At 41.9% G+C, this 21,963-nt stretch overlaps 1 protein-coding gene across 2 annotated transcripts in view; it reads right to left on the bottom strand.

Moving 5' to 3' along the window:
• Positions 1-19,129, bottom strand: part of CAPSL (calcyphosine like) — a 34,723-nt gene extending 15,594 nt beyond the window's left edge. For both annotated transcript variants that reach the window (XM_089689430.1, XM_089689431.1), the window contains exons 1-3: positions 19,065-19,129; positions 4,472-4,608; positions 1,854-2,031 (exon numbers count right to left, since the gene is read on the bottom strand). In XM_089689430.1, coding sequence (XP_089545556.1) covers positions 1,854-2,031; positions 4,472-4,608 — 315 coding nt within the window. In that variant the 5' untranslated portion in view covers positions 19,065-19,129. The remainder of the gene's footprint in view (positions 1-1,853; positions 2,032-4,471; positions 4,609-19,064) is intronic.
• Between the last annotated feature and the right edge of the window lie 2,834 nt (positions 19,130-21,963).

The raw sequence follows: 21,963 nt of genomic DNA, 5'->3' as shown, positions 1-21,963 counted from the left end.
ATCATATTTACTGGTTTTAAACTTTTTTTTACATTTCTTCAGTTACTTCCTGGTTTCCATGGCAAGGTAAATGATGTCATACATTCCAGGAGTCTTCCGGAGGGGAGGGAGGGTTCTCAGCTCAACCTAGGCCTGAGATAAGGGCAGATGGATTCCAGGAAGTAAATGCTACTTCATCATCTGCCCTCACATAAGATGCCCTCTGCCAGAAATGCTTTTTTTAAAGTGATTTCTCAATAAAATAAAGCATGGTGACATGGATGGATGGGGTGAGTTTGAATACTAAAAATGAATTAAATAGCGTTTTTGGTTTGCAGTGCTCAGATGCCGTGCAGTTCCACTTTAGGCTTGCCAATGTCTAACCCTGCCTTTTTCAACAAGGGTGCCTTGAGGTTTCTTCAGGGGTGCCTTGGCAAAATTTCTAAAAACAGCCCAAAACTTGTGTACAAGCCAGCGGGTGGAACAAGTCTGAATTTTAGTTACACAAAGCCACGGGTTTTTATTGTGCACCAATACGACCTTCTAGCCACCGGCATCCTGACAACCAGTGACATCATCAGTTGATAACGAGGTTGTTGGTTGCTCGCACAGCATCCTTGTTTGACCCTCCCCTGCCCCTCTCCATCAGCACTGGGGTCACAATAGCTCAGTGATGGAGGGAAAAGAGAAACACTGAAATACTCATCAGTACTAGTGTGCAAAAGTGTATTTGCGTTGGAAGAATGAATGACCTCTAATATTGGGTGCCCTACATGTGAGGCTTTGGCTGCCTTATACAAAACTATTAGAATCGTTTTTTACATTTTAGAATGGGGTGCCTCAAGACTGTCCATAATCTTAAAGGGTGCTTCGGGACTGTCTATAATTCTAAAGAATGCCTTGACTGAAAAAAGGTTGAGAAACACTGGTGTAACCAAAAGGAGAAATATCACCTTTTGGTGGACTGATCCTTTAACCTCCCTGGCGGTATTCCCGAGTGTAGCTCGGGGAAAAGTTTCAGTACCAAAAGCGGTAACCCCGAGCTACACTCGGGAATACCATGCAGCGCTGCATAGGGAGTCCCTGCAGAGCTTACCTTGTCCTGTACTCCCGCGATGTGTCCCCTGCAGCGTCCCCGGCCATCTCCTCCTGCCGATCCCAGCATCCGGCTCCTGTGTTCCGGTCCCTGTGACGTCGGGACGTACGGGCGCCGGCGGCGGCGGGAAATTTTAAAATTTTAAAAAATGTCATTTTTTTCCAAACAAATTTTACATAGTAAAACATTGCTGTTTCAACCCATTTCACATACATATTGTCCCGAGTGCTTTGTCCTGCGCCCTGCCTGCATTTTGTCTGTTCTTTCTGCCTGGAAACTGAGAAAGGTCCATGGCGTCCAAAAAGTGTCCCTTTAGGTCAAAAGTGGTTTTAGATCAGCTAGAGAACGGCGATAGTAAATCAGAACCACTTGCAGAATTGAGTGATAAGGATTTGTGGGGAAATTCGTCATCAGACACTGAAAACGTTTTTGCGACTTTGCTCAGCGATGTGCGAACTTGCCGCTCTATTTCAAATTTCAGTGTTTTTGGTTTGATTATATTATTGAATTAAATGTATTATTATTATATTATTATTTTTTATGATTATTTATTAAATTGTAATTTATGACTTCGTGTTTCAAATTTTATCATACCCGGGATGTTTACTAGACTTGTTTGGACAGATTTCAGTGAGTTATTCCTAAGAATTACAGCCTACAATAAAAAAAATACATATTTCCATGCAAAAAAATGGTACCGCTTTCAGCACCAAAAATCTGAAATAATCATACCGCCAGGGAGGTTAAATAAGTTACAACGTTATCACAGAAGACTCACCCTTAATGTGACCAGGAATTCATCAAAGTCTATTGTTCCACTACTATCTTTGTCAAATACACTGAAAAGGTTTTGAGCCTCTACTTTATCCATCATCACTCCATAGTCATTCAGTCCCTTCAGAAACTCTTTGAAATCCAGGCTCCTGCTGTTGTCATCATCCATGATCTTAAATACTCTGCAGAGAAAAAGTTTCAGTGAAAAAAAAACACAATAGAAATGTTTTTGATACACAAATCTAACCTAGTAATACAATTTTGGAATTCTTCCAGGAGCAGAATTTGCTGTGCATGGCTATTTGTGCATAACCGCCAACATTTGAAAAGTATGCCCATATGAGCTCACGCTCAAGTGGCAGCTGTTACATGCATTTAGCTGTGCACAGCGTATTCTGCAATGCATGTCAATGGGCTAAAATACTCCAGTAGGTTTTCTGATTGGATGAGGTGGAGATTGTGATGTCACCACCTCTCCTCTTAAACGAGAATTAAAGGTCTAAGGTAGTCATATATGAGTAGATTTTCAAAGAAACGCTCATACGAATATTTGTACAAAAATTCTCATTAGTACATTTAATGACCTTACAAATATCATTTGAAAGTACTTAAAAAAACATTTATTTCAGTGTTTGGTGGATGCTGGAGAGATTACAGTTTCTGCGCTCTCTCAGGGACTCTGTTGGTGACATCTCAGTTCCCAGCTCTGAACACCTGAAAATCTGTGACCATAATGAGGGCCTCCCACTCTCCATGTTGGGTTTGTATATGTTTTATATTATGGAAAATGTAAGAAAAGACATAGCTGGAAAACACGAGGGTGGGCAGGGACAGTCAAATCGCCAAAGCTAATGTCCACTATTCAGTGCTCCTACTCCTTGACCTCTCTGCAGCCTTCGACACAGTCGACCACCCCCTTCTCCTCAAAAAATTACACTGCCTCGGCCTCAGAGATTCTGCTCTCTCCTGGCTCTCATCCTACCTGTCACAACGCTCCTTCAGCATTACCTATAATGCTACCACCTCCCCCTCACTCCCCCTCTCTGTTGGGGTCCCTCAAGGCTCTGTCCTTGGGCCCCTTCTCTTCTCCATCTACACCTCCTCCCTTGGCCAACTCATACACTCTCACGGCTTCAACTACCACCTCTATGCTGACGACACACAAATCTATCTCTCAACCCCCTACCTCACCCCCTCGGTCTCTGCCCGAATCACACACCTACTGAGCGACATATCAGATTGGATGTCGCTCCACTTCCTTAAACTGAACCTCTCCAAAACTGAGTTTCTTGTCTTCCCCCCAGCCCGGACACCACCCCCCATTGACTTCTCCGTCACATCCAACAACGCCAATAGTAAACCTGCCCTGCAGGCCAGAGTACTTGGTGTCATTCTGGACAACCTACCCTTCCAGCCCCAAGTCCAATCTTTAACAAACTCGTGCAGACTCCACCTCCGCAACATCGCCAAAATACGCGCGTTCCTAACCCCAGAAACCACTAAACAGCTCATCCACTCCCTCATCATATCACAACTCGACTACTGCAACTCCCTCCTCACTGGCCTGCCTCGCCGCTGGCTATCCCTGCTTCAGTCCATCCTGAATACGGCTGCCAGACTCATTCACCTTTCCAACCGCTCCGTTTCCGCCACCCCCCTCTGCCAATCCCTCCACTGGCTTCCGATTGCATAACGGATCAAATTCAAACTCCTAACACTGACGTACAAAGCCGTCCACCATACTGCCCCGAACTACATTACCGACCTAATATCCAAGTACCGCCCAGCAGGCACACTCCTCCCTGCCCCAACCCATCAGATTATCACCTACTCTCCTCTCCTTTAGGCGCACCCTGAAAACCCATCTCTTCAGGGAAGCCTACCCCACCCCCTGCTAACTTGATCGACCTCCTCCACTCTTCCTACCACTCCATCCCCCACAGCTATCTCCTCCTGTGCCACCATCCCCTCCCTCCTAGATTGTAAGCTTGAAAGAGCAGGGCCCTCAATCCCCTCATGTTTTGCATTGTATTGGTATTGTTCTGTCACATGTTCTGTCCCCCTTTGTAATGTACAGCGCTGAGCGAACTATTGGCGCTTTATAAATACTGTATAATAATAAATAATAGGTGGACAGAAGATTTTAATATTGAGGCAGAGGCTGACTGCTCCACCTATGACCAAATATCGTTCTTGGGTGGACTGAACCTTTAAATATTTTCCTCTGGATGGTCAGTATCAGACATTCCTAACTTTTAGTCTTGACCTTACACATACAATACAGGGTAATAGCCCTGCACTGTATATGATACGGTTGAGGGACCACCAACAACCCAGAAAGCCAGGAGAAGAGGATAGCTGTGGAGCAGTCCGGACTGGCATCAGGGTAAGTAATACAGCCTCTTCAGCTGCACTTCGACCTAGCATTTAACCCTTGTAGTTGGGAGAGGGGGGGCACTGCAAGGGTATATTTTTTCTAATTCCTGGAGTTCGGCTTTAAGAACAATATGACTGCCACAAGTCACATCAAACATACCAGGGAGCGCCATGAGGCTCAGTGGTTATTTTCTGGGGATCGTTATTGATCGCTGATCGCTAATATAGTGTCACTGCCCAGCTTACCTTCCTAATCCCTTGATTCCAGCAGAGCCCCTGGCCAGACATTGTAATCTGAGTTTTTCCAATGGATCTGTGCAAGCAGCCATGTTCTTCTTGGCCTGCATAGACATTTCCCGGTCATGTCTTGCTGTACCCGACATCTGTGGGATATGGGAAAAATAGAGAGATCAATCCTTGAAAGCCTTGGGAATCACCACCACAACAGTTTTGATTGGGGTGGGAAGAGAATATTTCTGTCAACCTTTTACTTCTGTTTGTGAGCCCAACAAGAACAAGCAGTGCAAAGAACTAGAATACTGTACAACAGTGTCGGGATGACATCAGAAGTACATATGTGCATGCACCAATATACAAAACAAGGGTCGTTGTCAGCTGCTTGCGAAAACATGCTAATTTATGTGAGCACATTGGTTCACGGGCGCACACTACACAGATGTATGGACACGCAGGCATACAGGCATGCATGACCAATCTCTTGATGCCAGACGGCCTAATTAAGTAACACAGTTGAACCAGGAAATTGCTGGAAGATGCATGGTCTTCAGTTGTTATCCTGCTACCTGAAGCTGCACCTGTTCCTGTGATCTGCCTACCTGTTGATGCCCCTAGACCCACTGCTGACCCCAGGCTTGCCCCTGTATTCATCTCTGCTTTGATTTCCTCTTGTAACCCAGATTTATCCCATCCCTGCCTTTGTTTGCCTGCTTGCTTCTGACTTGGCCAGTTCCTGACCATGGCTCCTGGTGATACCTCGGCCTTCCTCTTGACCATCATTCTGCTGACTTCCCAGTTTGACCTCAGCCTTGCCCTGGACAATGACTCTACTTTCTGTCTCGCCTGCTGTCTTCCTCCTCAGTTGCTAAACACCGCCTGTCTCAGACTCTTTCAGCCTGTTGTGGGTTCCAGTGTTTCTGTCAGTGGATATCCAGTCCTCTTCACCACGGTGACTACCTCTGCAACCCTGCCCCTCGTTGATCCTCTTATCAGTCTGAACATGCATCTCACAGTCAAGCCTTCTGCCAGAAATGTGCTTTAGGAACCGAGATTTTTGACAGCCATGACACTTTCTGTCATTTTATCCCCTGGTCCCCATTCCAAGAGCATTTGACCAGAGGTGTAAAGGAAGACAACTTGTCATGTCTAACCAGGCAAACAGAAAGCAATGCACAGCAACAATCAGACAGAAGCAAGGTGCTGAAGTGCTTATTATCCATGTAAGTGGTATGAATTACTGCAGGACTGTGTTGATATTGGAAGTTATTGATAATGAAGCATACACCTTTCCCTGCTTGCTTCTTCCAGCCTTTTGTTATGTCCTTTGTCAGAGAAAGGTCACCATTCAAAAAAACACTTGTGTGTATGGCTCAGATAAATAGGGTTTCTGAAGGTATCAAAGGCTGTGAGTTACGCTGAAGAAGCCAAAAGGGTGAGGATAAGTGGGCTTAAATGGAACCAAGAGATATTAGTATTGTATTTAGGTCTGCTCTAGTTGGTTCCTCTCCATTCACAAAGGACCCCAGCTGTCCAGTCACATCATTTTTGAAAATCTCTGGTGCACCCTCGCTCTTGCGGGAGGCACACTCTCAAAAAAAATTTTCCTGCAGGAGACATGTGTCTTTAATGAAGCTGGCCTACTATGAGTACTGAAGAAGTGGTTAAAGTGATCCTATCAACAAAAAATGAACTGGCAGCCACCTGTGGAAAGGGTACTTTGATAGTCAACTTTACTGTGTGCAACTTGCGGAAACTTTTAACTCTTCCAAAGCTGACTGCTATCCAACCCCCCTGCTGGGTGTCATGGTTCCTCCTGTCAAACCCTACATCACCACTACTGTGTCCTGTAATGAAGAAGGGTTCAGCGTAGCAGGGAATACGCTATTTTATTACTGTCTATGTCCCCATTAAGTACATCAACTTATCAATTTGTCCATAAAAACCTGGGAAACCCAAAACGTTAGAGTTGCCACCAGCACAAAAAGTAAATCTTATGATGGGGACACATGTTCCATTGACAAGTATCATTCCTTAACTTTATACAGATTTCCTCTTACGTCAAGCTGCATTTCTGGGACAGGAAGTGAAGGAAAACCTCCCTAGAGACAGAGCAAAAAATTAACTGACGAGGATTTAATTTCTTATTCTATGCAGAAAACTAACAAAAAATATAAAGCTGAGAACATTCTCACCTTCTGTGTACACCACAGCCGCTCCATTTATATCTGGGAGCTAAAAGTACACTCAGTACTTGTGTGTTTGCCACCCAACCCATTTCTAATGCCTAGATAAAAAACTGGATTTTACCCGAGAGTTTACATGTGGATGAAGAGAACACACTTTTACAATCACAATTACAATCAATTAGCTAACTGCTTCTTCATACGGCTATATGCAGTATCTTCCATCATGCTCGAGGTGATTGTAGCTGTATTAGTGCACTTGCAACAAAAACAAATGAGTACTGTCCACTTACACCCCCTTCTTCAAGGTCCAAGCAGGTCGCATTCCCTGCATTAAGTTAAAAAAATGTTTAGGCATTAGTACAGGGGTGGGCAAACTTTTTGACTTGAGGGCCGCAATGGGTTCATATATTGGACCCGGGGGCCGGACCAAGAGTAGATGAATGATGTGTATGTGTCATCCATAGTAAGTATAGTAATATTCCCCCATAGTAAGCATAGTAATTAATCCCCCATATAGTAATTCATCCCCCATAGTAATTCATCCCCCATAGTAATTCATCCCCCATATAGTAATTCATCCCCCATAGTAATTCATCCCCCATATAGTAATTCATCCCCCATAGTAATTCATCCCCCATAGTAATTCATCCCCCATAGTAATTAATCCCCCATATAGTAATTCATCCCCCATAGTAATTAATCCCCCATATAGTAATTAATCCCCCATATAGTAATTCATCCCCCATAGTAATTCATCCCCCATAGTAATTCATCCCCCATATAGTAATTCATCCCCCATATAGTAATTCATCCCCCCTATAGTAATTCATCCCCCCTATAGTAATTCATCCCCCATAGTAATTCATCCCCCATATAGTAATTCATCCCCCCTATAGTAATTCATCCCCCCTATAGTAATTCATTCCCCATATTAATTCATCCCCCATATTAAGTCCCCAAGTCCCCCCTGTGTCAATTCACTTACCTTTGCTCCGCGCGTTCCTTTCGCTGTGTTCCTGCGCCATTCTGGTCTTCAGGGCGGACTGTGAGAGGAGCCTAGCTCCCCTCACGTTTGTCACGCTGCCCCGCCTACACACATCCTGTCAGCCATCCTGACAGTATCACGCCCCACGGGCCGGATTAAAAGGTCCGCCGGGCCGTATACGGCCCGCGGGCCGTAGTTTGCCCATTGCTGCATTGGTATCACATTAGTGAATCGCACTGTATGTGTCTATGGACTCAGGATCGAGCATGCAGGTGTGCCACCATAGGAAGCAGCTTCCTATGGTGGCACACTAAAAGCTTCCTATGGTGGCACACTGAAAAGAGAAGTCAGGCGCACCAGTGGGGAACCAGAAAAGAGGAGGATCGGGCAGAGCAGGTAAATATATATATATATATATATATATATATATACACACACATACAGTGCTCAGCATAAATGAGTACACCCCAACAGATTTGTCAGAAAACCTTTACTTTGCATTCAGAATCAACATTTTCTATGGGACACTAAACTACAAAATACTCCCACAAATGCAGGCCATTGATTGCAAACATAATTTAACCACTTCCACTTATCAATCTTTTATTTAACCACTTCCAGTCCGGACACTTTTACCCCCTTCCTGTCCAGGCCAATTTTCAGCTTTCAGCGCTATCACACTTTGATTGACAATTGCGCGGACATGCAACACTGTACCCATATGAATTGTTCAGCATTTTTTTGAGACAGATAAAGCTTTATTTTGGTGGTATTTATTCACCACTGGGATTTTTATTTCTTCTGCTCTATAAATGAAAAAGTTCAAAAATTTAGAAAAAAAGTGTTTTTCTTATAACATTTTTCAAATAAATAATCTTTCTTCATAAATCTCGGCCAAAATGTATTCAGTTATCTTTTTAGTAAAACAAAGTAACCCAAATTAGTTTATAACCAAAAATTATAATTTAAAACATTTTTTTTATTTAATTTTTTTTTGTTTTTTTACATATTGTCACCCTAGCAGTACAGTGTCACCACTGACACTGACACAGTGTCACACTGTACTACTTGTAAGGGGTTATGAAGATTTTTTTTTTTTTTACCGATTGCTTTTATACCCATAAAGGCTGTAAAAGCAAACATTTCTCCTTCTCTCTGGCTGCATTCTTGCAGCCATTGAGAAATACTGTGTGAACAATGATGTCAGAAGTAAGCAATGATGTCAGAAGTGACATCTTGCTTACTACTCTTCATGTGATCACTGAATGGCCAATCAGTGATCACATGATCGGGACCTAGCACAGAGGTCGCGTACAACGATCGGTGTTCCAATTTGTCCGGAGGACACAGTGGGCACCGGATCACAAACAGGGGGTGGGGAGGCCGTTTATAAATGGACACCCGCCCCTGCACTGCCACCTTCTGGCCGTTTATATACAACAGCAGGACGGGAAGTTGTTAATTTAAGTTAATTTGCACACACAAAAAAGTATTTTTCCTAACAAATTCATCCAAGACAAAAATGAAAACACCCCAATGAAAGTCTTAGGAGCAAAGCTAAATTTTAGACAACAAAATTCTAATGAACAAGAATTCAACTACAGGTGAGTCTAGTTATTCATTAAACAGGCATCCAGCAGATGGTTGATTATAAAAGGGTGTTGCTTAACAACGAAAACCCCTTCCCATTTCATGCTAGCTGCAATGGCACCACATGGAAGAGAAATGTCACAAGACCTGAGAAAGAAAATCATTTCTTTACACAAGAAAGGTGAAGGCTACAAGAAGATCAGCAAAGCTTTACTTTCAGACAAAGCGGGGTCAGGGCATGCTGAAGTGCACAGTGCGCAGAAGGTGCCAACTGTCTGCAGAGCCAATAGCTAAAGACCTCCAAACTTCATGTGGCCTTCAGATTAGCACAATAAGAGTGCGTAGAGAGCTTCATGGAATGGGTTTCCATGGCCGAGCAGCTGCATCCAAGCCTTACATCATCAAGAGCAATGCAAAGCATTGGATGCAGTAGTGTAAAGCACGCCACCACTGGACTCTAGAGCAGTGGAGACGTGTTCTCTGGAGTGTTGAACCATGCTTCTCTGTCTGGTAATCCTATGGACGTGTCTGGGTTTGGCGGTTGCCAGAACAGTACTTGCCTTACTGCATTGTGCCAAGTGTAAAGTTTGGTGGAGGGGGGATTATGGTCTGGGGTTATTTTTCAGGGATTGGACTTGGCCTCTCAGGTCCAGTGAAGGGAACTCTTAAGGTGTCCGCATACCAAGACATTTTGGACAATTTCATGATCCCAACTTTGTAGGAACAGTTTGGGGATGGCCCCTTCTTGTTCCAACATGACTGCACACCAGTGCACAAAGCAAGGTCCATAAAGACAAGGATGAGTGAGTTTGGGGTGGAGGAACTTGACTGGCCTGCACAGAGTCCTGACCTCGACCCGATAGAACACCTTTGGGATGAATTAGAGCAGAGACTGCGAGCCAGGCCTTCTCCTCCGACATCAGTGCCTGACCTCACAAATGTGCTTCTGGAAGAATGGTCAAACATTCCCATAGACACCCTCCTAAACCTTGTGGACAGCCTTCCCAGAAGAGTTGAAGCAGTTATAGCTGCAAAGGGCGGGGCCAACTCAATATTCAACCCTACAGATTAAGACTTGGATGCCATTAAAGCTCATGTGTGTGTAAAGGCAGGCGTTCCAATACTTTTGGCAGTATAGTGTAGCTGCCTGACCTGTCATAGGCAATCATCATAGAAACTACTATAGCTTCCATCGATAAAAAGTGAATGTAGGACACAAGGACAAATGAAAGGTTCACCTCCTCCATTCCTAGATGTCCAGTGGCTGTATGAATCCCCGCAGTATTGGAAGATTAATGCTGTGGGGGTAGTGGTGGCAGAGGATAGAAGATTTCAACTAGGACAGGTAAGACCAGCAAAATGGACACTTCTCTTAAATGTTTCACCATGAATCACCATTCCTTCTGCTGATTTTTTTAGAAACATTTGAAACGAAACATAAGGCTTTACCTTAGGATGTAACTCTTGCACAGAAGACCAGGTGAAGAGGAAAGCGCCAGCCATGGATGTGGGCGCAGACATCGAAGGGATCACTTTGCTGGGTAAGTGTGCTATAATGCTCACATATGTTGCACACTCTTGCACATTATGGGCTCAGCATTTTTAATTTGCGGTGACCCTTTACTTCTACCTAAAGCAGACCTGTCTCCGATCATCGAATGGTGAACCCACAGATTTAAGTCTGGCTGTGAGAAAACAGTTTATATAACTGTTTGTTTACACAATGCGAATGGTTCTGGCATCATTTAATTCAGATACAATTTATAACCTTCACTTTATTATTCATGTATATTCTGGTTCATCAGGCCTGATTCCTGTTACTGACTGACGACCTGGAAATTTACACTCGACATATTTTTAGCCTCTCTCTGTCCGTGTGCAGGAAGCCTAATATCCCTTCATTACCAGGCAATTTATGTTTTTAGTGCTGTTTGATTGACAATTACTCAGCCATGTAACATTGTACCCATATATATGTTTATATAATTATTTTGAGGCAGACAGCATTTTTTATTGGTGGTATTTAATAAACACAGTTTTTTTTTTAATGTATTATATAAGGAAAAAAAATCAAAAATGTTTTTTCCAAAACCCCCAAAATGACCCCTTTTTGGAATGCAGACATCCAAGGTGATCTAATGTTTACCAGTATTAAAGTGGTTGAAACATGGAGGTGGAAATTAATGTACAGGTAATACACAGAGGGAGAAGGAGATGAAGGGGTTAATGTACAGGTCACATACAGTGGAAGGATGGAAATGAGGGGGTTAATGTGCTGGATACTAGAGGTGAAGGAGTTAATATACAAGGACAGCATGTGCATGTAGAATGGAAGTAGCTGAAATAGGCTGCAGAAGATCAGCAGTACTGAGGTACCAAACGGATTAAGGATAAGGTGAAAAAACGTTTTTTCTAAACGAAAAGTCAATTATTTATGATAGATAGTGCTTCAGGAATCTAAACGTTTTCCAGTTTGTGTTTGCCTCTACTTTAACCAGTTAAGCTCTGACCTATAACAGGTTTACTGCTACAGGCAGACTCCCTGCGCAAAATCTCGTATAAAGACGTGATCCACGCTCCAGCCGTGGTTGTGGGTAGGGGGTGCAGACATGCGCCCGCTGACCTGGCGGTGCTGTGTTTCAGTGCAGCACCGATTAGTCAGCGGATTCAGGCCAGTGATGTTCGGACTGGATCTGCTGCGTGATCAGTGCCCTATCACAGATCTTCCTGTGCCTGTGTTTACATTACACACACAGGAAATGATGCAATCATCTTACCCTGGAGCACATTCTGTTCCAGAGAGAGAAGAAAGTAGATCCATGTGAGTCAAAGCACTATGCTGAGATAGTAAAAGCACTGATAGGTCACATTTAACCCCCTGATCGCCCCCCAGTTAACCCCTTCACTGTCCTGTCACCAGTGTCATTAGTACAGTGTACAGATTTTTTTACTGATCATTGTATTAGTGTCACAGGCGACTTCAGACAGCGTTAGCGTCAGTTAGCATCCCTCCCAGATGGCGTCACATTGCCCGCCACTACATCAGTCATCACATTTAACCCCTTGATTGCTAGGAACACGCTCACAAACACGATAAACCTCCATTGCTAGTATACCCATATGGAAGAAAAATATATTTGAAATATATTTTTAAAATATTCTTCCCAAATATATTGACATATATTTGAAATGCTACAATTTTGCCCATATTCAATATATTTCAATATATATATATATATATATGTGTGTGTGTGTGATGGGAGTGACTTTGGGTGGGGCCCATGGAACACAGCCCCCTTTGGAGAGGTGGGGAGACCTCTGTCTCAGCTCCCCATATCCATATTATGTGTAAGTCACCCTGTACCTGTTAGGCTTGGTGGGGGGTGTCAGCTGTGTGTCTCTTGTTACTAGCTTTGGTTCGCCCCGTCCTGTGTCCTTATTCAGGGAGGTGGGTTGTTCCCTTGAATGTATATATCTTGGTTCTGTGTTAAAATAAAGCAGTCCATTTTCTGTTTTAAGACGAGTCTGGTGCTGTTTCGTCTTGTATGGTCAGTGGTGGTGTCCGTGGATCTGTGTTCAGACAGGGAAGCGGGAGTCTAACGGAAATACCCTAGTGCAGTCGGGGTCCAGTTCCGTTACAATATATATATATATACTGCATTTTGAAATGTTTTTATTACAAAATATATGAAAAATATTTTTTAAAATATTTCAAATATACTGTATATCTTTTATATAGTATATAATAAAGTATATATAGTATATAATATATATATATATATATATATATATATACAAACAAACACTGCATATGGAAATATTTTAATATATTGCAAAACATATATTTTTTAAATATATTCTTTTTTTTTAACATATAAAAAAAGTTATTGTGACATATATTTGTAAATACATTCCAGAAATGTAGATCTGTATTGTTAACGGCATACAGTATATTTGAAATGTATTTTTAAAAATATTTTTCATGTATTTTGTAATAAAAACGCATTTCAACGTGCAATATATATATATATATATATATATATATAATTTTTTTTTTTGATTGAAATATATGTTGAAATATACGGAATATGGCCAAAATTGTAGCATTTCAAATATATGTCAATATATTTGGAAAGAATATTTTAAAAATGTATTTCAAATTTAGTTTTCTTCCATGTGGGTAGTGTCTGAACGGATCAATATCTTTGATCAGATCAGCACTATACCAGCGTTCGCAATAGTATAGTGTCCCCAAAAATGCAGCATTAGCAGAATCAACCCCAGCACCTGCGTTTAGCCCCTACGCTTATCCCCCCCCCTCTCCACCAGCAAGTGTAGTGTCAGTAGGTCACTGTCACTTGATACATTGCACACAAAACCGCAGTGTTTGCAGAATCAGGCCTGATCAGCCAGCTGCTCTTTTTCCTGTGAGTCGCACTAGGTACCTATAGATTTAGTGGCCACAATGTCCAACGAAAGGTACACTAGTGAAGAGGCCTACAGGATTCTGAGTATGTCAGATGAGAGCAAAGGGGAAGACTCACTGACAGAGTCCAGCTCAGAATACGAACTTGTAGAGAGCACCAGCACCCTGACAGATAGCTCAAAACCAGTTGCATGGAAACCTATTACGGTTTCCGAATTTATTGGGCATTACTGAAAAAAATTAATTGCGGTTGTATTGGTCCTCAGACCCAATTCATCATATGCCGTGTTCTCTGCTGCCATGGCCAGGCATAGATATGAGAGTATAATGCGATTTATGCATTTCACTGACAATACGCTCTGTCGTCCTCGGGGTGACCCTGAATTTGACCGGCTCCACAAAATCACCTTAACCACAAATTTGCAGATGTCTATACTCCCCAGCAAAACGTCTGTGTTGATTAGTCCCTCATTAATTTTTCTAGCCACCTTGCATTGAAACAATTTCTCCCCAGCAAGCATGCCAGATATGGGGTCAAAATGTATAAGACCTATTAGAAGGCAACAGACTATACATGTAAGTTTCGGATTTACGAGGGAAAAGATAGTCACGTGGAGCCCCCCGGATGCCCAGACTACATGGGGAGCAATGGCAAGATAAGGGGGCACCCTGATGGGCACACCCTATTCGGACCTCGGCCAGAACAAAAGTTTAGTGACCGGACCTCCTTGAATTTTAATTCAATATCCCTGATCCATACCATAGTTTGTAGACGCTTTGACTTTCACATACAGTAAAGGGAATAAGTATTTGATCCCCTGCTGATTTTGAATGTTTGCCCACTCACAAAGAAATGATTAGTCTAAAAATCGAATGGTAGGTGTATTGTAACACTGAGAGACAGAATAGCAACAAAAAATTCAAAGGAAATGCATGTCTAACAAATGATGCTCTGATTTGCATGTTCATGAGGGAAATAAGTATTTGATCCCCTTCACAAAACATGACTTAGTACTTGGTGGCAAATCCCTTGTTGGCAATCAAAGAGGTCAGACGTTTCCTGTAGTTGGCCACCGGGTTTGCACACATCTCAGGAGGGATTTTGGCCCACTCCTCTTGGCAGATCCTCTCCAAGTCATTAAGGTTTGGTGGCTGACATTTGACAACTCAAACTTCCAGCTCTCTCTACAGATTTTCAATCGGATTAAGGTCTAGAGACTGGCTAGGCCACTCCAGTACCTTAATGTGCTTCTTCTTGAGCCACTCCTTTGTTGCCTTGGCCGTGTGTTTTGGGCTGTTGTCATGCTGGAAAACCCATCCACGACCCATTTTCAATGCTCTGGCTGAGGGAAGAAGGTTCTCACCCAAGATTTGACGGTACATTGCCCCGTCCATCATCCCTTTGATGCGGTGCAGTTGTCCTGTCCCCTTAGCAGAAAAACACCCCCAAAGCAGAATGTTTCCACCACCATGTTTCACAGTTGGGATGGTGTTCTTGGGGTCATAGGCAGCATTCCTCCTCCCCCAAACACGGTGAGTTAAGTTGATGCCAAAGAGCTCGATTTTGGTCTTATCTAACCACAACACTTTCAACCAGTCCTCCTCTGCATCATTGAGATGTTCAGATGGACCTGGACATTTCCTTTCCTGAGCAGAGGGACCTTGCGGGCACTGCAGGATTTCAATCCTTGTCTGCGTAGTGTGTTACCAATTGTTTTCTTGGTGACTGTGGTCCCAGCTGCCTGGAGATCATTGACAAGATCCTCACGTGTAGTTCTGGGATGATTCCTCACTGTTCTCATGATCATTGACACTCCATGAGGTGAGATCTTTCATGGTGCACCAGTCCTATGGAGACTGACAGTTGTTTTGTGTTTCTTCCATTTGCGAATGATTGCACCAACTGTTGTCACCTTCTCATCAAGCTGCTTGGGGATAGTTTGGTAGCCCATTCCAGCCTTGTGTAGGTCTACAGTCTTGTCCCTGATATCCTTGGACAGCTCTTTGGTCTTTGCCATGGTGGAGAGTTTGGAATCTGATTGTTTGATTGCGCCTGTGGACAGGTGTCTTTTATACAGGTAACAAAATGAGATTAGCACCACTCCCTTTAAGAGACTGCTTCTAATTTCAGCTTGTTACCTGTATGAAAGACACCTGGTGGCCAGAAAGCTTGCTGAATGATAGGGGATCAAATACTTATTTCCCTCATGAACATGCAAATCAGTGCATCATTTGTTAGACATAAATTTCTTTTGAAATTTTTGTTGCTATTCCGTCTCTCAGTGTTACAATACACCAAACATTCGATTTTTTAGACTGATCATTTCTTTGTGAGTGGGCAAACATTCAAAATCAGCAGGGGATCAAATACTTATTTCCTTCACTGTAAACCAATTACTATACACTTATTAGGATTTGTTTTTACCAAAGACATGTAGCAAAATACATCTTGGCTTAAATTTATGATAAAATCTGCGTATATTGAGTGCAATTGTCAGTTAACTAGTGCAGCAAAAATTGGCCTGGTCAGGAAGGGGGGTAAATCCTCCGGAGGGCAAGAAGGTTAATACAAAAAAATATTCTGACACCAAATTTGTGTGATAAAATAACCAGCGCTTATTTTATTATGATGTGCCTTTGTTTGGTAATGTCATGTTTCTGTGTACATTCACAGGCCAGATTACTGTCATTGATTAATAGACTTGGTTAAATATTATTGAAGAATTATAATCCAGACAAATACCTGAGACTCCAGTAGCAGTGAGCAAAGAACAGAAGCCTAGTGTTCTCCAGGTATTATCTGCATTGTACGGTGCACAGATGGGTCACATGACCTCATCATATGTCATAAAGCCATTTACATTTATAGCTGTACACATCCCTCCCAGCATGCTGTTATAATGGTCCTATACGTTTATATGGATATTGTGGTAACCTCCCTACTGTGCAAATAGAAGACGTCACAGAAATGGCATCACTGTATAGGTTACATTAGACATTGGTGACAAAACCCCTCTCTATGTTTTATAGAAATTACATCACTACCATGCATACCTTTAGACTGTAAGCTCCACGAGCGGGGCCCTCACATTCCTTCTGTACTGACATGTATTGTAATTGTACTGTCCCCCTTATATTGTAAAGCGCTGCGCACACTGTTGGCGCTATATAAATCCTGTATAATAATATCTTTATATAGGTGACATCACTACTCTTCATATATTTTATATAGGTGACATCACAACTTTGCATGTATTTTATATAGATGACATCACTGTCCTCCACATATTTTATATAGGTGCCATGGCTACTCTCCCTATATTTTACAGAGGTGACATCACTGCTCTCCATATGTTTGTATATAGGTAACATTACTACTCTCCATATACTTTATATAGGTGACATCACTACACTTTAAATATTTTATATAATTGACATCAATACTCTACATATATTTTATATAGGTGACATCGCTACTCTACAAATATATAGGTGACATTGCTAGTCTACATATATTTTATATTGATGACATCACTACTCTTCATATAGTTTACAGAGGTGACATCACTACTCTCCATATATTTTTATATTGGTAACATTACTACTCTCCGTATATTTTATATAGGTGACATCACTACACTTTATATATTTTATACAGGTGACATTGCTACTCTACATATATTTTATATAGATGACATCACTACTATCCATACATTTTATATGTGACATCACTATTCTCTATGTATTTTATATAGTGACATCACTACTCTCCATACATTTTATACAAGTGACATCACTACCCCTCATTTATTTTATATAGGTGACATCACTACTCTCCATATATTTTTTATACATGAGCATTGCTCTCCATATATCTTATATCGGTGACATTGCTACTCTTTATACAATATTATATAGGTGACATCACCGTGCTTCCTATATTCTATACAGATGACATCACTACTCTCCATATATTTTATACAGGTGGCATCACTACTCTCTGTATATTTTTTTATAAATCAGCATTGCTCTTCATAAATTTTTTATAGTGACATCATTACTCTCCATATATTTTATATAGTGACATCACTACTCTCCATATATTTTATATAGTGACATCACTACTCTCCATACATTTTATACAGGTGACATCATTACTCTCCATACATTTTATACAGGTGACATCACTGCCCATCATATATTTTATATACGTGACATCATTACTCTCCATGTGTTTTCTATAGGTAATTTCAATAATCTTCATGTATTTCCTATAGATGGTTCCTCTTATTTATATATGGGAAGCAGCACTGTTGGGTTTCTAACATTTAAAATATCTAGTGAGTAGTGGAGAATATATTATATATCCTACATATGTGACAGCTCTACCCCCAGTATATATTCTTTGTATATTTTATATTGGTGACATCACTACTCTCCATATATTTTATACAGATGACATCATTACTTTCCATACATTTTATAAAGGTGATATCACCACCCCTCATATATTTTATATAGGTGACATCACTACTCTCTGTGTGTTGTTCATACATGAGCATTGCTCTCCATATATTTTATATAGATGACATTGCTACTCTTTATACAATATTATATAGGTGACATCACCATCCTTCCTATATTCTATACAGGTGACATCACTACTCTACATATATTTTTTTATACATGAGCATTGCTATTCATAAATGTTATCCAGTGACATCATTACTCTCCATACATTTTATATAGGTGACATCACTACTCTCTATATTTTATATAGTGGCATCACTACTCTCCATACATTTTATACAGGTGATATCACCACCCCTCATATATTTTATACAGGTGGCAACACTACTCTACATATATTTTTTTATACATGAGCATTGCTATTCATAAATGTTATCTAGTGACATCATTTCTCTACATACATTTTATATAGTGACATCACTACTCTCCATATATTTTATATAGGTGACATCACTACTCTCCATATATTTTATATAGGTGACATCACTACTCTCCATATATTTTATATATTGACATCACTACTCTCCATACATTTTATATAGTGACATCACTACCCCTCATATATATATATGTGACATCATTACTCTATGTTCTATAAGTAAATTCAATCATCTCCATGTATTTCCTATAGATGGTTCCTCTGTATATATGGGAAGCAGCACTGTTGGGTTTCTAACATGATATATCTAGTGAGTAGTGGAGAATATATTATATATCCTACATATGTGACACCTCTACCCCCAGTATATAGTCCAGTAGTATATCCCACCCATACACATCCCTGCCATCCAGACTTCATACTATACAGAAGTGACATAGAAGTGATAACAAAGTCTAGTATACAGAGGCCGGATCGTATCAGATCAATACTAATAATAATATCACCTTCCCGGTCCTGGGTGAGGATCCTCCTAACACTCTCCGGAGCCTTCCTCCTGAAACTATGGACGCAGCTCTCACCCAACAGGTGGAAGAAGACCTCCCCTTACTCGAAGTTTTCTCTCTGTTCATTGGGCCATGAGGGAGAACGCAGCGCGCTGATAGGCAGAAGACGGTGGCGGTCAGCTTGGCCCCGCCCCTCCTGTTTCTTGTTCGTGGATACACAGAGTTCCGTGGCCATGGAGACGGCTTCAGCTGAGGAAGCACACAGAGGAAGAAGGAGGCCCTGCCCACACACTCACGCAGCGCGGTGATTGGCTGGGTGTGTCCACCCTGATCCCAGGGTCAATACAACACAGGATTCACCTTCTTCCTGACAATGGGATGTTTATTTATGGAGTAAGATGGAAGCTGGACTGTACTCTGCACAATGTATTCCATTTGTGTTCAATACAGATTGTTTTCTCTTAAAGCAGAGATGTAATACTGGATGGCATTTTATTTTCTAAAGCACTGTGTATCATCAATGAGCATTTTTTTTAAATTCATGAAATACTTGGCACACATGTAGAAATCTTCATTTTTTAAAAAAATAAAATTACTTAAAGTGGTAATAACCTAAAAAAAAAGCTACCTCACCGACCTGATACCCAAATACCACCCAACCCGTAATCTTCGCTCCTCACAAGACCTCCTACTTTCTAGCTCCCTGTTCTCCACCCCCGACTGCAGGACTTCTCCAGGACTTCCCCCATCCTCTGGAACTCCCTACCCCAATCCATCAGACTGTCACCTACCCTCCTCACCTTTAAGCGCACCCTGAAAACCCATCTCTTCAGGGAAGCCTACCTAAGCCTCACCTAACAGCCGATCTCCTCCTCTCCTTCTACCACTCCATCCCCCACAGCCACTTCCTCCTGTACCACTATCCCCCCCCCTCCTAGACCGTAAGCTCCAAGGAGCAGGGCCCTCGAACCCCTCGTGTATTGTATTGTTACTGTATTGTCTCATGTTCTGTCCCCCACTATAATGTACAGCGCTGAGCAAACCTTTTAGCGCTATATAAATACTGTATAATAATAATTTTCCCCTGCATGGTAATGTCATAGTGTGCTATTATGAAAGATTTATGCAGGCCATACATGGGTCAAATTCCGAACAAATTTTACTTGGAAAATAAGAAATTTTGTGCGTTTTGTAATCCGATGGTGCCACCGTTGATTTAGAAATTCGACCAAGCCTTTAACCGGTTCCCAATCGCGCTATAGCCGAAGGACGGCCACAGCGTAATTGTGTAATCCTGGGATGACGTCCATGGATGTCATTCCAGGACACGCCCCCAGCGGCTAGCACCCGGCGCCACCGTTGATCGCTGAGTCCTACGGCCACAGCTGATCACGTGATACGGTAAACAGACAATCATGGCGCGCTTTTACCATGTGATCAGCTGTGTCCAATGACACAGCAGATCACGGGTAAATACAGTTGCCGGTTATCAGCTGCACTTTCCACATGCTGTCACAGCGTGAGGAAAGTACTGCTGAGAACCAGCAATTGTCATCGAAGGGATCGGCACTGATCATCAGTGCCCTGATGATTAAATCGAGTAAATAGATACCAAACATGGTAAGTCTTAAAATTGCATGCTCCCGTGATATCACAAAAACCTACGCTACCCAAAAATCTCCATAGGTGACGCTTTAAAAGCCTTTACAGCTCATCAGTTTAGAGTTAACCAGGAGCTCTTGTGCTGGAATTATTGCTCTCATGTTGAAAATTCGTCAGGATACAAATGGAGAAACAGAAAAAGGGCGCACCGACCTAGTGCATTATCGTTTAAAATAATTTATTGAAGAAACAAAATAGGTATCATACATATCAGAACCTTGGCTCTGAGGAAGAGGTTGTGTCCTCGAAACGCGTTAGCCAGTTGGTCATCCAGGGTTCCATCGTATGGACTCAGATGTTGTTTGGATCATACATCTTGTTCAGTTTGACATGCCTGTGTTAATATGTCCATTGTGAGTATGATACCTATTTTGTTTCTTCAATAAATTATTTTAAACGATAATGCACTAGGTCGGTGCACCCTTTTTCTATTTCTCCATTTTCTTTGTTTTTAACCTTTTTTTTCTTTCATTTATTTATTTTTACTTGATTGCTATCACAAGGGGTTAATATTGGTTAGTATTTTCCACCTGGAAGTACTAGGGTCGTTGGTTTGAATCCCAGCCACGGCACTTCCTACCTGGAGTTTGCATGTTCTCCCTGTGCCTGTGTGGCTTTCCTCCGGGTACTCTGGTGTCCTCCCACAATCCAAAAATATGCTGGTAGGTTAAATGGATCCTGTCTAAATTGGCCCTTGTATATGAATGTGAGTTAGGGACCTTAGATTGTACCCCCCTTGAGGGTTAGGGACTGATGTGAATGTACAATATATATGTAAAGTGCTGCCTAAATTGACAGTGCTATATAAGTACCTGAAATAAATAAATATGATAGCATTGGGCAGGTGACAGGTACTCTTTTTTTTCTGATAGACCTCAATGTGTCCCCTGCTGTTCACAATATTTAACCGAGCAAAGATCTTCCAGCTCACCGCTTTCCCTTTGAAGCCAGCTGAAGAAAACCCGCACCAACCCTCCACCTCGAAGTTACATGCAGGCAGGTCACAGAAGCAGATGCGTGTGCAGCGCTGGCACGGACACAATAGCATGTCAAACTTCGACATATGCGGGCAGGAGCGGGTGCATGGATCCCAACACAGCTTTTTGTGGTGTAGATGGATCCACAAGCACTCTGTACAGAGGATTGCTCTAACCTCCCATCTGAATGAGCCCTTAACCACAACTAGACATGTGTGGTTTAATTTCAAATTGAAATTCAAATGAAATGTTTGTTATTC

The sequence above is a fragment of the Staurois parvus genome, unplaced genomic scaffold (assembly GCF_062004578.1).
Source record: "Staurois parvus isolate SC_StPar_1 unplaced genomic scaffold, SC_StPar_1.0 ptg000475l, whole genome shotgun sequence".
In the NCBI taxonomy this organism is placed as follows: Eukaryota; Metazoa; Chordata; class Amphibia; order Anura; family Ranidae; genus Staurois; species Staurois parvus.
The sequence above is the reverse complement of the archived record's forward strand: the minus strand, read 5'-3'. Positions and strand labels throughout refer to the sequence as shown.